A 13,453-nucleotide genomic window follows, 5' to 3' on the forward strand; every position below is an offset into this window, starting at 1 on the left:
TTTTGAAATGTATCAGTCAGGATTTCGGCCTCATCATAGCACAGAGACGGCGCTAGTTAAGGTGGTAAATGACCTGTTATTGGCCTCTGATCAGGGTTTTGTCTCCTTACTTGTTTTGCTCGACCTTAGTGCAGCTTTTGACACCATTGATCACATTATACTGCTTGCTAGACTTGAGAACGTTGTTGGAATAAAGGAACAGCTCTCTTGGCTCAGGTCTTATTTGACTGATCGCTATCAGTTTGTGGATGTAAATGGTGAGTTCTCCACACTCTATGAGGTAAAGTTTGGTGTTCCTCAAGGATCTGTCTTAGGCCCACTGCTTTTCTCTTTATATATGCTGCCTCTTGGTGAAATTATTCATAAACATGGGATTCGCTTCCATTGCTATGCTGATGACACACAGCTGTATATTTCAGCAAAGCCAGATGAAAGAGATCAGCTTAACAATGTTGAGAAGTGTGTAAAGGACATTAGACAGTGGATGCTTGATAACTTTCTTCTGCTCAACTCAGATAAGACGGAAGTACTTTTACTAGGACCACATGCAGCTAGAAGTAAACTTTCCGATTACGTAGCATCTCTGGATGGTGTTTCTGTTTCAGCATGTACGGCTGTCAAAGACCTTGGTGTGATTATTGACCCTAGTCTTTCCTTTGAGTCTCACGTGAATAATATCACCAGGATCGCCTTCTTTCACCTTAGAAATATTGCTAAAATTAGAAATATGATGTCGTTACAGGATGCAGAAAAACTAGTTTATGCTTTTGTTACTTCTAGATTAGACTACTGTAATGCTTTACTGTCTGGGTGTGCAAATAAGTGCATAAATAAGCTTCAGTTAGTTCAGAATGCAGCAGCAAGAGTTCTTCCTAGATCTAGGAAATATGACCACATCACCCCTGTTTTAATCAGTCTACACTGGCTCCCAATTAAATCTCGCATTGATTATAAAATACTACTACTGACGTATAAAGCACTTAACAGTCTCGCACCGCAGTATCTGAGTGAACTTCTGTACCAGTATGATCCTCCACGCCTACTTAGATCAAAAGGTGCTGGTTATCTGTTGGTTCCTCAAATAATGAAGACTACAGCAGGGGGCAGACACAGTCTCAGTGTTCAAGTCGAGGTTGAAAACGTATTTATTTAGTCAAGCCTTTGATCAGTAGATTTTTTTTTTCTTAGGTAAAGGCTCAGATCTGGAGGGAACATGGATATAGAGTGTTTGGTGAACTGGGATATTTGTATGCTGTCATCCCCTCACATTCACACGCTCACTCAGGTTTGTTGACGGTGGTGTGGTGGGTCGTCTCTTATCCCAGAGATCCCTCATGTCTGTGTTACCTTCTGGTTCTCCCTTTTAGTTATGCTGCCATAGCGAGTCTTGCCGGAGTCCAAACTGCACAGTGACACTAACTTTAATACAACAATAAGGACACTTAATAATCCATATCCTTCTCTTCCTGTCACCCTCTCTCTCTCTCTCTCTCTCTCTCTCTCTCTCTCTCTCGGTCGAGTTAAACATGCTCCTTAGGCTCCAGTGACCACTGTTCCTGCCCCTCTCCCCTCCGTGGATCTTCCCACTTCGTCCAGGCCTGCCTCTGGATAGTGTTCTCTTCGACTGGAGGCCACTCTGTGCAGCCTGGGGACGGTTTCTCATCAACACCTTGGGTGGTTCCATGAAATTCCGGAGTAAGAACGGGCGCTTTGAGGATGGATTGGACTGTAGTTGATGTCAACAGTATGCTACACTGACTCAGGAATACAGTTCGCTTCTGATAATCATCACTGTACCCCGCAACATTGTATATCTGCTACAAATGGACATTCGGTGCAACCCAGATAAGGATGGGTTCCCTCTTGAGTCTGGTTCCTCCCAAGGTTTCTTCCTTATGCCATCTCGGGGAGTTTTTCCTTGCCACAGTTGCTCATCAGGGAGAAACTTACTTACAAAGAACATATTTACTTTTAATCAGCACATTATCTGTGTAAAGCTGCTTTGAGACAATGTTCATTGTTAAAAGCGCTATACAAATAAAAATGAATTGAATTGAATTATTATAACGGTTAATTATTTGTATCAGCAGCTGCCTTTTTACTATATAACTCTCTAGTTTGAGAAGCCTTTGGGGGATTTTGATATTTCATGCTGCTGCTATCTGGAAAAGGGAATTTTAATGAAGTTGATTGGGTCATGTAGCAGTACCCGGCCACCATCTTTGGGTATGCTGATTCATCATGTCCTGAATTTAGACCTATAATGGAGTGTGATCAGCATATTGCATAAGGCCTAGCTGAGCTGTTTTAACTAGTGTCCATTAGTTAATTAGCACAAAAGAAGGTAATAAAAAAACACATCTTGTGCTGAATGGAATTTGGCATCTTTATGAACCGTATTCTTAGCAATATTCACAATCAAGTAGCATAGGGCACAATGTAATAGATTCATTATTTACCACTTCTTCTACTACTACTGCTACTTACAATATTAATAATAATAATAATAATAATAATAATAATAATAATAATAATAATAATAATAGAAATTCCGAAACCTATGTTACAATATGAATTTTAATTCAATAGCCTGGACATTCAATTGAACATGAAACTATTTGAGTGTGTGACTAGTCCTATTTATTAAAAATATGCAGGAAAAGAAGCAGACTCACGAGAGAAGGTGCACTGAATCTGCATGCTGTCTTATGTGCTGCTGTCGATATTTGGCAAAGTCTCTTAGCATGTTCAGTGGCATCACACTGACTGGAATACGGTCCTTATCAGTCCATATTTCCATAGCAACCAGTACCACACGTGTGTTCAGTTGTTCAGTAAAGACCTACAGACAGAAAAAAATGGTTTGTGCATTAGTTTAACTGCTGTATTACAAACACATTTTCTAGAGTTTAGTTAACAGTGCAATAAAAAAAATTAAATAAAATACACATTCAGTAAGGAGCAGTTCTGCAAAAAAAGGCTGGCTGATGAAAGAGGTCAGCAGAGAAAGGTCAGACAGGAGTGAGTTGACAGGAAAGCTACAGGATCTCAGATAATCACTCTATGTGAGAAGAAAAACATTTCAGATTATATTAAACATCAAACCATGGGACAGATGATCTACAATACCAAACAATCATCACTTGAATGGCACAACCAAGATGAGTATTGTTGCTGACCATGTGCATCCATTCATGGCCACAATTTACAATCTCTGATGGTTGTTTCGATCCTTATAATTCACCATCTCACAAGGCAAAAGTCACCTCAAACTGGATTCATGAACATGACAATGAGCTTAATGCTCTTCAGTGACCTTCCTAGTCACTGGATCTGAATTCGATAGAACACTTAAGATGTGGCAGAAGGGAGATGCACAACATAACAATGCACCTTAAAATGTGCAGGAATTGCATGTCTCAATCATGTCTACATAGACCAGAATCTTAAAGAAATGTTTTCAACATCTTGCGAAATCCATGCCATAAAGAATTGAGGCTGTTTAAAGAGCAAAGGGAAGCCATACACTATATTATAATAGTGTTCCTAATAAACAGTGTATCTATTTAAATATTTATGTATGTACTTATAATTTTATTATCAGCATGCTGCATAATAGAATTTGAACAATTAATAAAAAATTATTAAGTATAAAGTACTAAGGAACTTACCCCATCTACCAGATTGACCACAGACTTTGCAAAGTTGCGTGTCTGCTGTTTGGTCTTCTGTCTTTTAAACTGCACCAATAATATCAGTTAGAAAATAAGGAAAAAAAATATTAGAAACCTATCCACAAGTAACAGCAACAACCATAGCAACACCAGCACGAATAATAAACTGTATTTACATAGGCTTTTATGTAAATGTATTCCTTTAATAAAGTGCCAAATATCTGGATAAATTATATGAGCAATTATGAGAAATTATACAAAATATAAAAATCACATTTAGTATATCATACCAATGTAAAAGGAAAAAGGTAAAGAAAAATACAATTTAAAAATAATAAACTCAACAGAAGGCAGCTAATAAATACTGAAAGATGCACTTCTAGAGACAGTTATTATTTAAGGATTCTTTGGCAGTGTTACTAAAAGGCTAAAACTTTAAGAGTTCCCCTGAGGTGCAAAAGCACTGCAAAGAACAGTGCTCATTTCTTAAGCTTCTACCATTGGGATGGATTGCACTTGAACTTAAATCCTGAACTAATATAAAAAGGTTATTTTAAGACGTTAAATGTTTACAGTTTATTAACCCACTCAGATTGGAAAAACAGCTGAAGAGATATGCATAAAACCTTTTAAGGTTCCCTAAGATAAACAAACCATTAGCATCTGTTGGGAAAATGTTACTGTCATGTAGATTGAGAGGTAAAATGGAGTCTTCCTTCCTTCCTTCTTTCGGCTGCTCCCATTAGGGGTCGCCACAGCAGATCATCAGTCTCCATACTATTCTGTCCTCTACATCTGCTTCTTTCAAACCAACTACCTGCATGTCTTCCCTCACCACATCCATAAACCTCCTCTTTGGCCTTCCTCTTTTCCTGCTTCCTGGTGGCTCCATCCTCAGCATTCTCCTACCGATATACCCCATGTCCCTCCTCTGCACATGTCCAAACCATCTCAACTACCTCCCTCACCTTGTCTCCAAAACGTCCTACATGCACTGTAGTAATAATAAACTCATTTTTAATTCTCACCACAGTCCTAGAAACTTATCCTTTTACTCTTGCAGATACTCTTCTATCACAAATCACTCCTGCTATCACTCTTCTCCACCCACTCCACCCTGCCTGCACTCTTTTATTCACTTCTCTAACACACTCTCCATTACTTTGCACTGTTAACCCCAGGTACCTAAACTCCTCCACTTTCACCACCTCTTCTCCCTGCAACCGCACCACTCCACTGCTCTCCCTCTCATTCACACACATGTACTCTGTCTTACTCCTACTTACCTTTACTGAGATGTAAAATGGGATGCTTCCCTGAATGTGACATGTAAATGACAAAGTGGTATGAGCGCCCTCCTGTGGCTACTGCTTTCACTGTGTCTTACACAACCAATGTACAAACCCCATGTGTCTAGACCCAAAGACCAAACGTCTCAAGCCAATAAAAAAATTCCCATCTAATAACTATGTCTGCATGATCCAATAAACTGGATCATATTTCATTTGAGAGTAAAATGCAATGTGTGACTATTTACACATCCAACCTCTCAAGTCTTGAATTCACCTAAACACAAACACAGTCATCCATCCACCCACAAAAACACAGACATAAACACACACCATATTGTGGTCACTGACAATCATGAGCTCGATATATTTCATCTCCTCAAACACATTCCTTGGCATCTGAAAACAGAAAGAGAAATAATGATAGAAACCAGAAAAGAGCCACATTTCAAAACTATTAAAGAGTGGAAAAAAAAACATTAAAGTGGTTATTAAATATTTCTGCAGTCCCCAGGGATGTGTGCTCTCAATTAGTTGTTGTTTATCTTTTGTCTAGTATGCAGTATGAATAAATGATACATTTGCATGGTCTGCACATATTTTTCCTGAATTTCTGTTTAATCTGTATTGTAGGAATTTGGGTAAAATAATTCCCAAAGCTTTAAACACCAGGCAAGACTGATGTTATTTTTCCTACTTGCATAGGTTTTATAGACTCTGCAACTATGAGACAACAAACCTAGCAGTCATAGTCTACTATTAGATACATACTTCTATAATTCGATCAATTTATATAATACATTTAACCTGCCTGAATTCCAATTCAGCTTTGTGGGTACCACTGCTTAAGTCACATAGCATGGTGAAAGGAGTTACCAATCAAGCATGCTTGCTTATTAGAATAGCTGAAACACTGTTTAAGTGACTTTCTGAGCATTGTTTTATCAGATCTTAGGTTTGTGTATTCATCCATAAACCACATCAGAGCTTTGTAGAAAGATTAGTTTTACAATATTTGGTAACTGATATTTGGTAACTGACTGTTTTGTTCAATATATAAACCCGATTCCAAATATTCCAAGTTGGGACTGTACAAATTGTGAATAAAAAAGGAATGCAATAATTTACAAATCGCATAAACTTATATTTTATTCACAATAAATTATGGATAAAATATCAAATGTGGAAAGTGAGACATTTTGAAATGTCATGCCAAACATTGGTTCATTTTGGATTTCATGAGAGCTACACATTCCAAAAAAGTTGTGACAGGTAGCAATAAGAGGCCGGAAAAGTTAAATGTACATATAAGGAACAGCTGGAGGACCAATTTGTAACTTATTAGGTCAATTGGCAACATGATTGGGTATAAAAAAGAGCCTCTTAGTGTGGCAGTGTCTCTCAGAAGTCAAGAAGGGCAGAGGATCATCAATTCCCCCAATGCTGCGGCAAAAAATAGTGGAGCAATATCAGAAAGGAGTTTCTCAGAGAAAAATTGCAAAGAGTTTGAAGTTATCATCATCTACAGTGCATAATATCATCCAAAGATTCAGAGAATCTGGAACAATCTCTGTGCGTAAGGGTCAAGGCCGGAAAACCCTACTGGATCTTCGGGCCCTTAGACGGCACTGCATCACATACAGAAATGCTACTGTAATGGAAATCACAACATGGGCTCAGGAATACTTCCAGAAAACATTGTCGGTGAACACAATCCACTGTGCCACTCACCGTTGCCAGCTAAAACTCTATAGGTCAAAAGAAAAGCCATATCTGCATGGAGCTGCATGAGTGCGTGTGACATGGGCAGCTTACACATCTGGAAAGGCACCATCAATGCTGAAAGGTTCAAGTTCTAGAACAACATGTGCTCCCATCCAGACATCATCTCTTTCAGGAAAGACCTTGCATTTTCCAACATGACAATGCCAGACCACATACTGCATCAATTTCAACATCATGGCTGCGTAGAAAAAGGATCTGGGTACTGAAATGACCAGCCTGCAGTCCAGATCTTTCACCCATAGAAAACATTTGGCACATCATAAAGAGGAAGATGCCAACAAAGAAGACCAAAGACAGTTAAGCAACTAGAAGTCTGTTTTAAACAATAATGGGACAACATTCCTATTCCTAAACTTGAGCAACTTGTCTCCTCAGTCCCTAGACATTTGCAGACTGTTATAAAAAGAAGAGGGGATGTCACACAGTGGTAAACATGGCATTGTCCCAACTTTTTTGAGATGTGTTGATGCCATGAAATTTAATATCAACTTATTTTTCCCTTAAAAAGATACATTTTCTCAGTTTAAACATTTGATATGTCATCTATGTTGTATTCTGTATAAAATATTGAAATTTGAAACTTTCACATCATTGCATTCTGTTTTTATTCACAATTTGTTCAGTGTCCCAACTTTTTTTGGAATCGGTTTGTATGATAAATACAGATTTTGGGGAATACCACACACCCTGTGCCGCTGACTACAGCTCTGCTGCATTTATATGATCTCATGGTGCGGGGAAGGCCCCACCCCAGACTTACAGCACGCTTTTTCCTGCGCCGGAGCCAAGCCATGTCATCCAGCTGGTCCTCAGTATCTAAAAACACACACACACACACACACACACACACACACACACACACACACACACACACAATCCCAAACATGTGTTTTTTATTTTGTCCTGTCACTATGCACTTTATGACATATTCCTTTGTGGCTCTTAATTTTTGTATTTTCTTTATCTCATCCATGTTCCACAATTTCAGTGACTCATATGAGGGGTGCATACATAAGTAACTAAGTAACATGTAAAACAACAAGCCCTACCCATTTATGTTGTACACACATACGTAATACTTCAAAAGCTGCTTTATACTGGTCATAGCCTATCCTAAGAACACTACACACAAGGGTTCATACAGCACATGCAGTGCTTCTATATATGCTGTTTGTGTAACCCTGTAAATACTTGACTACACCTAAAGAAACACGTTCTTACTACTGACATCTGTTACTCCTTGGTATGTGAATTTGTATTTGTACCTGTTTATGAGCAGGTAGGTTTTTGTCTAATTGATGTATTCTTATACACAAACACTATATTGCCAAAAGTATTGGGTCACCTGACCTTTCTTGCTATATGTGGTTTTTTTCTAAACTGCTCACACAAAGCTGGAGACACTCAATTGGAACTTGGAAACCCAAACCTGTTCCAGCATGGCAATGTCCCTGTGCACAAAGTGAGCTCCTTGAAGATATGGTTTACATACGTTGGAGAGGAAGATCTTGAGATCCTGCTATAGAGCTCTGATCTTATCCCTACTGAACACCTTTGGGATGAATTGAAATGCTGACTGCACCCCAGCTCTCCTCACCCTACGCCAGAATACAAATATCTATAAGCGTACTCCAAAATCTAGTGGAACAGCTTCCCAGAAGTGTGGAGAGAATTATAAGAACAAATTGGGACTAAATTTGGTATGCAATGTTTAAATATCACATACGATATTTATGACCAGGTGACCCAATACTTTTGGCAATATAGTGTACTTCGAAACTAATTACTTCATTACCATATTTCTATCTCTGTGTCTAATGGAACAGGGACAGCCATTCTTCTAACACTTTTTTGCTGCAATACAGTCTAGGAATAACACATGCAGGACGTTTTGGAGACAAGGTAAAATTCCCAGATTGAGATTGTTTGGACATGCAGAGGAGGGACATAGGGTATATCGGTAGGAGAATGCTGAGGATGGAGCTGCCAGGATGGAGGAAAAGAGGAAGCCCAAAGAGGAAGTTTATGGAGTGAGGGAAGGGGAGACATGCAGTGAAGGAAGACATGCAGGTAGTTGGTTTGAAAGAGGCAGATGTAGAGGACAGAGTAGTATAGAGACGGATGATCCGCTGTGGCGACCCCTAATGGGAGAAGCCGAAAGAAAAAAAAAACATTGTAGGAAAAAATTCGAAAATGAGCTCGGACACAACTATTTAAGTTGTACGTACGTAAGATGCATCTACCATCTGCAATAGATGAATATGCTGTAATGAACCTGAATCCTAACAGTAGGCCAAAAAGTGTTTGAGTATACCTGCATCTTTGGGCTTTTGAGAGCTTAGAAAGCTGGGCATTCTGTGCAGTTTGTGGGGTCTAGCTGCTCCATCCTAAAGACCAGACATTGCAATTTGTACACATGATGCACATATTAATGTACACAAATTCTACCATTATTTAATTTAGTAGTAATATTTACGCCTTAGCAATTTTAAATACTTAATATTGACTGGTGTTGGTTAACTCAACTGTAACAGTAGTGGTTGTAAGTATGATCACAGGTTTTTCATAATAGGCTCACTCTAATATACTGCTGTTTCTCAACCTGCTCACTGGAATCTGGCAGATGCTACATAATCTAAGACTAATAATAAGCGGATTTTAGAAACCTTCTATTATTCATTCTGGTAACTAAGAAAACAATATACTTATATAGACATTTTATATCATTGATATGGCGAGTTTTACAAAAACTTTGTAATGGGCATGATGTCTCCTGCCATGAGAGAGACTTTAAGACAAAGGTCTCTGCATTATTAACTCTTTACTATTTGCAAATTAAAGTAAGAGGCTGGTAAAGAGACCTCTGTTTAAAGTTTTGATAAAGTTATTTTGTGGTATAAGAAGAACAAAACATTTCAGGATGTATTGATACAGAAAAATATTGAACTACATAGTGGAAGATCTGTCATTTTGCAAATCATCTCAACATTGATTATCTTCCTGTTACAGCACATCCCTAAAGTTTTCATCCTTACGTATTGAACCAGTCTCATTACCAATAAAACTCTGCGTATCACATAAAATGGAATACATTAGTAAATAATGCAGCAGCTGTTCATTAGAGGCAGCTGGAAAAAAACAATTAGTAATTGCATTAATGTTAAGTAAATGTTAACTTATAAACAGAACATTAGTAAAGATTATTACAGTAATGAAAACAGCAGTAGTAATAAATGCTTAAATAGTTCCCTGGAATTGTCAGTGGTTTTTAAACATACTTACAATCAAGTGTTTCAAAGGCTCAATAAAATACACATGAATGCCATCATCAAACATGCCACTGGCAGCAGCAAAAAGAGAGAAGAAAAATAGCACTGAGAAGTAGTACAAACACTTTTTTTAGATGTGGCTTTTATGAAGTGTGATTCTAACAAAGACTAATTGTTGTGTTTATACTCACTGCAAGCCATCACAGGTTGATAGTGCTACACTAGATGCTTCATTCCCTCTCACCTGGCCACGGTAATAACAGTGCTCTCCACCCTGAGAACAAACACACACACACACACACAATCTTACTGCAGGCACCTTAAAATCTTACATAGATCATAAATTTGACAAAAAATTGCCTAGAACAGTGTTTGAAATCAAGCTGTAGTTCATATCATGCCTGAGCAGGGTAAAAATAGCAGGAAACAGAAAAGCGATTAAAAAGTCACAAGTAGAAAGCAGAGCTGCTTTATTTCATCTGGACTACTGTTCTGTAGATTAGATTTATGCGCCAGGTCATCAGATTTGCGAGAGAGGCCATAATAACAAAGTAGAGCCAAGAACAAGTAAACTGAGAATAAAATAAGAAATCAAAATAAGATGTATGGTTAAAATACTGAAATGAGTGTAATTAAATCATTGTGTTCATGATAATTGCTCTCACAATAAGTAGCATATTTGAGTAGTTACAAGGACAAAACTAATTTATTAGGTGAATAAAAAAGGCTGCAGTTTCCAACCAACTTCTACAATATTCCATAATACGATTATACTAAAGCATTTCTTCAATAATACATGTTACAGTTGCTTCTGAGACATAGATACCTAAAAGTCAGTTAAATATCGCCAGTACAATGCTGTCATTATTCTCTGAATATTAAGTCAAGGTTATATATCCTGCCCATAAATATGAGTATTTGCTATGTTTATTTGACATTACAGTCTAATTCTCTCTCACCTCTCAGTAACACTCTCACAACAGTGTTTATCTTTGAGTCATTTTCTCCCACTCAATCTCTCAGTTACTCCTCTCCCACGCTGCCAGATTTCTCACACTGCATTATTCCTGCAGAGTAATGTCTAATGGTCATGGGATCTGAGCTGCAGCAATGCTGAATCAGTGACTAATCATTTTGCCTTACTCAATGCTGTCTCGCTCTATCATTCTTTATTATTCAGTTTCTCTCTCTGTTTTAAACTTTGTTCAAAGGTAAATTTAGCTCATTTTTTCTCTGCTTGCATTTGGCTGCTACTTAGCTGTGGTCACAAAGAATTACTTACGCTTGTATTACCACCTATAGCAGTACTTACAGTGTCTTAGCAGTACAGTATTATCAGTATTGTTCTGAAAACGTACAATTTATAGACACTGGTTTTGTGAATGTTTATAACTGTATAATTTGTGATGAGTACTAAATGTAAACCAACGATCTTTAATCACATACAAAAAAAATTGCATTCAGACAATTTCTGTCTAGTAAATGATTAAATTAAGCAGCAGACATGCTCAATTTGTTCTCATCATTCAGATTATTAGTCCTTATTACACCATAAACGTGCATTCTTGAAAGTGTATAACAAGACAGAAAACAAATTGGCATGGAATCTTCCAATTTCTGAGACAGTGGTAAAAACTGGCCTTTTTAAACAGAATAAGAAAAGTTCATTTGATTGGACATGAGAGTAAAACTTTTGTTAATTCTAATCAAACTCATTTGGAATTTTACCACTAATGCCTCTGCTGATTGTCCCAAAAATGTATATATTTCTTACACACACATATATATATATATATATATATATATATATATATATATATATATATATATATATATATATATATATATATATATATATATATATATTTCTTTAATATATTTGCATATTCTTTGTCTGTCTTATTATTGATTCCCATCCTTTTCCACTCTCTGATCTCTGTTCCAGAATTGATTTCAAAATTAGGCTTATGATCACTGATGCTAAAATGAGCAGCTCATGTATTACAACTTTAAACAACAAACTGTTTGAATGAACACAAAAACCTCTGCTGAATAAAAACAAAAAAAATAACATTATGAGTCAATAAAAAGGTCATTAGAGTAAAAGCAGCAGGCTGTAAGAATAAACCACTACCTTCGACATGATGGGTTTTCCTTCCTCATAGTGAATCTCCACATAATCGGAGGATAGTAGGTCACTGTAACACAGACAGAAAACAAATATTATGACTTCCTACAGCAGTGGGTTTCCTCTACTCAGTATTCATATTCCAGAGCACAATATGAGAATCTCTGAGAAGACAATACTGTAGAAATGAAGTTAGACAATACTGGCTTTCTTGTTCATGCACATTAACACTAAAGCATTTGTAGTTTTCAGAAAGAAAAAAAACAAAAAAACAAGAAACAAAACAGCATAAATCCTCAATTTCTGCAGTCTTTTTAAGTCAAGGACAGTTATACTGAACCCATAGTAATTACAGGGAGTGCAGAATTATTAGGCAAATGAGTATTTTGACCACATCATCCTCGTTATGCATGTTGTCTTACTCCAAGCTGTATAGGCTGGAAAGCCTACTACCAATTAAGCATATTAGGTGATGTGCATCTCTGTAATGAGAAGGGGTGTGGTCTAATGACATCAACACCCTATATCAGGTGTGCATAATTATTAGGCAACTTCCTTTCCTTTGGCAAAATGGGTCAAAAGAAGGACTTGACAGGCTCAGAAAAGTCAAAAATAGTGAGATATATTGCAGAGGGATGCAGCAGTCTTAAAATAGCCAAGCTTCTGAAGCGTGATCATCGAACAATCAAGCGTTTCATTCAAAATAGTCGACAGGGTCGCAAGAAGCGTGTGGAAAAACCAAGGCGCAAAATAACTGCCCGTGAACTGAGAAAAGTCAAGCTGCAGCTGCCAAGATGCCACTTGCCACCAGTTTGGCCATATTTCAGAGCTGCAACATCACTGAGTGCCCAAAAGCACAAGGTGTGCAATACTCAGAGACATGGCCAAGGTAAGAAAGGCAGAAAGTCGACCACCACTGAACAAGACACACAAGCTGAAACGTCAAGACTGGGCCAAGAAATATCTCAAGACTGATTTTTCTAAGGTTTTATGGACTGATGAAATGAGAGTGAGTCTTGATGGGCCAGATGGATGGGCCCGTGGCTGGATTGGTAAAGGGCAGAGAGCTCCAGTCCGACTCAGACGCCAGCAAGGTGGAGGTGGAGTACTGGTTTGGGCTGGTATCATCAAAGATGAGCTTGTGGGGCCTTTTCGGGTTGAGGATGGAGTCAAGCTGAACTCCCAGTCCTACTGCCAGTTTCTGGAAGACACCTTCTTCAAGCAGTGGTACAGGAAGAAGTCTGCATCCTTCAAGAAAAACATGATTTTCATGCAGGACAATGCTCCATCACACACGTCCAAGTACTC

At 37.8% G+C, this 13,453-nt stretch overlaps 1 protein-coding gene across 1 annotated transcript in view; it reads right to left on the minus strand.

Annotated features, from left to right (window-relative positions):
* The window catches only part of LOC124383062 (disintegrin and metalloproteinase domain-containing protein 23), a 32,023-nt gene that overhangs the window by 10,816 nt on the left and 7,754 nt on the right, over nt 1–13,453 (minus strand). Inside the window, exons 4-11 of the mRNA XM_046845432.1 lie at nt 12,152–12,215; nt 10,209–10,291; nt 10,031–10,088; nt 9,063–9,135; nt 7,509–7,564; nt 5,297–5,362; nt 3,672–3,740; nt 2,676–2,842 (exon numbers count right to left, since the gene is read on the minus strand). Of these exons, the coding sequence (XP_046701388.1) occupies nt 2,676–2,842; nt 3,672–3,740; nt 5,297–5,362; nt 7,509–7,564; nt 9,063–9,135; nt 10,031–10,088; nt 10,209–10,291; nt 12,152–12,215 (636 nt within the window). The remainder of the gene's footprint in view (nt 1–2,675; nt 2,843–3,671; nt 3,741–5,296; nt 5,363–7,508; nt 7,565–9,062; nt 9,136–10,030; nt 10,089–10,208; nt 10,292–12,151; nt 12,216–13,453) is intronic.

Source organism: Silurus meridionalis, chromosome 3 (genome assembly GCF_014805685.1).
Source record: "Silurus meridionalis isolate SWU-2019-XX chromosome 3, ASM1480568v1, whole genome shotgun sequence".
NCBI classification, from domain to species: domain Eukaryota; kingdom Metazoa; phylum Chordata; class Actinopteri; order Siluriformes; family Siluridae; genus Silurus; species Silurus meridionalis.